This window comes from Neophocaena asiaeorientalis, unplaced genomic scaffold (genome assembly GCF_003031525.2).
Source record: "Neophocaena asiaeorientalis asiaeorientalis breed wild unplaced genomic scaffold, Neophocaena_asiaeorientalis_V1.1 scaffold67, whole genome shotgun sequence".
Classification (NCBI taxonomy): domain Eukaryota; kingdom Metazoa; phylum Chordata; class Mammalia; order Artiodactyla; family Phocoenidae; genus Neophocaena; species Neophocaena asiaeorientalis.
Window position 1 is genome coordinate 4,621,662 of NW_020173731.1, and position 2,687 is coordinate 4,624,348.

Sequence of the window (2,687 nt, forward strand, 5' to 3'; positions counted from 1 at the left end):
TTGATTTTATTTTTTAAAAATTTTGTCATGCATATTTTTTAAATTAATTTATTTTTGGCTGTGTTAGGTCTTCGTTGCTGCGTGAGGGCTTTCTCTAGTTGTGGTGAGCAGGGGCTACTCTTCGTTGTGGTGCACAGGCTTCTCATTGTGGTGGCTTCTCTTGTTGCAGACACAGGCTCTAGGTGCATGGGTTTCAGTAGTTGTGGCTCGCGGGCTCAGTAGTTGCAGCTCGCGGGCTCTAGAGCACAGGCTCAGTATTTGTGGCGCGTGGGCTTAGATGCTCCGCAGGATGTGGGATCTTCCCGGACCAGGGCTTGAACCCGTGTCCCCTGCCTTGGCAGGCGGATTCTTAAACACTGTGCCACCAGGGGAGTTCTAAAAACAGATTTTAAGTTCCCTGTATCTACAAGGTAACAACCACAGTTGTTCATTCAACTGTCCAGGGAATTTTTCTACAGCTAGATTTAAGTTCCTGTGGTACAATGATTTGGTCTATCCCCCGATGAGTGCATTTAAAATTCAAAAAAGATCTCTGAGATCAAATTTTACACATTCATTATACAGATGAGGAAAGTGCTGGCTGATTTACAGGGAAACTAGAAACAGATCCAGGACATACACCTGAAGTTCCTGATTCCCAGCTAAGTTCTTCCGGTAACACGTTCTCCAGGGTAAGATTCCACATAATTTACTGTCGTTTGGTTACAGAGAATGTTATAATTTCAGTATAAAGCGATGCATATAGTACACCCAAATCAGAATTGCTAATTCACTTCAAGGATATTCAAGGGAATACCTGATTGGCTTTTTGTGTTTCTGTGGACATAATATAAATATTATGGCTGTTTAAATGCCATTACTCTAAAGATATTCCCTATCAGCTTAGAGAGCCAGGACATGTACAACATTGAGATTCTCACTGTAAACAAAATGCAGTAGTAGGCACTGTGGAAATGCATTTGGTCCTATTCTCCTTACCCTGAGCATGTAAAAGAGCAGATGTTCCAACAGTTTGGAGCCTATGCACATTCTGTGGTGAAGAAAAGAATCCACTCCCCCAACACACTGAGGGAGCACAGACCTGGGCAAAGGATTCCTCAAAGAATGATAAAGATTCCATAAAGAATGATTTGCTGAATTAGAACAGACAGCATTTCAAGAGGTCTCCACTAAATGGGAATACCTAGGCTACCTGAAGTTATTACAGATTTCCTTATCTCAGGAATCTTCAAGGCAAAAGTATAAGGTGTGATACAAAAAATCATGAAAAAGCCAGTAACACATAGGATGAAATTTTCTTACTAGAAAGTTATATATTGAAGAAAAAAAGAGTAAAAAAAGGTAGTGGATACAAAACTACTCTATATCAAGTTGGAGTGAAAAAATATAGCGTTAGCATTCTTGCGATGAATGGGAAGACAGCACAAAGAAGAACTCAAGGTAATGAGTCTGTGTCTGAGCTACTTCGCTTAATGAGAACATATGCCTAAGACCAAAGTTATGGGTTCCGTCTGCACACAGAAAAGTTTTTATGGTCGCTGACAGTACCTGTTACAAAGTATTTTCTAACAAGAATGTAAGAAATGGGAAAAATCTTAAGAGGTCATCTGGAAGTCTCATCCCAATAGTGTCATTTGGTGGGTTAGAAGTGTCATATTCGTAGACTGTATTCACACTGAGGGGGCTTGGACAGCTGGTCTGAACAATGGAAAGGGAGATAATTAGGAATACATTATACACTTGGTTCCACTGGATAGTTTTATATAAACAAATTGCATGTACTCCTATGTGACTTGAAGGGATTGGACCTCCATATTATCACTTTAGAAAGCCTTCTAGGCTTCCATTTTCTACGAAAAGAACATTTACTTTTAAAAACCAAATGTCAAGAAGCTTACTTTTAGGTCAATAATATAAGATGGGACACTCATTAGATAAATGGTAGTGTTAAAATGATGTAAACAAAAGTATTTTAAGCAAAATATTGCTTAAATTAACAAATAAGAACAGTAACTGCATACAGGAGTCATACAATAATTTTCAAGTAAGTGTCCATTCCCACAACCTATAAACTAAGCTTTATTACTCAATTATCACATGATATTAACTTTTCCTTTCACCTCAAATTGCTGATTCTGATTGCTTGGACATCAGAATAGTTTTTGATTCTTCATCTGTGGGGCTATCAACTGGTACCTGTAGAAAGAATAAGAGGATAAAAAATTTACAGTACGTATCTGGCATATGCCATTATGACAGATCCACAGGAATAAAAAAAAAGCTGATGGGGTAGACGGGTTTATACTCACTCTAGGCACACATTTCTCAATAGTATAATCATAAAAGTATTCACTACTTACAGCTTTAATATCGCCATTTGTAACTCCTTTATTTATATTGTGTCTTTTCAGATCGGACTTGATTAATGCTGCAAACAGAGAAGCATCAATGGAGTTACCATAGAGTATGTATAAATATACTTTTTTCTAAGCCGTACAAAATCTTTTTTGATACTGTCAAATTTAGCACTCTACAGTACCATAATATTCCATAACATTCTTGTAGCCTGAAAAAATGACAGTATCTCTCTAAGCCATTAACTTAATTAGCAAGTCATCCATTAGTGAACAAACACAGGATGCTAAGAACCCAGACACAAAGATGAAAAGCACCATTCTTTCCCTAAA

General features: G+C 37.7%; 1 protein-coding gene across 2 annotated transcripts in view; it reads right to left on the reverse strand.

The window, feature by feature from the left end:
* Window positions 1-286: 286 nt before the first annotated feature.
* The window catches only part of FLVCR1 (FLVCR choline and heme transporter 1), a 37,726-nt gene continuing 35,325 nt past the window's right edge, over window positions 287-2,687 (reverse strand). Inside the window, exons 9-11 of one of the 2 annotated variants that reach the window (XM_024751192.1) lie at window positions 2,361-2,428; window positions 2,121-2,196; window positions 287-1,698 (exon numbers count right to left, since the gene is read on the reverse strand). In XM_024751192.1, the coding sequence (XP_024606960.1) occupies window positions 2,122-2,196; window positions 2,361-2,428 (143 nt within the window). In that variant the 3' untranslated portion in view covers window positions 287-1,698; window position 2,121. Of the gene's footprint in view, window positions 2,197-2,360; window positions 2,429-2,687 lie in introns of both variants that reach the window. The other variant, XM_024751193.1, reaches the window with a different exon arrangement.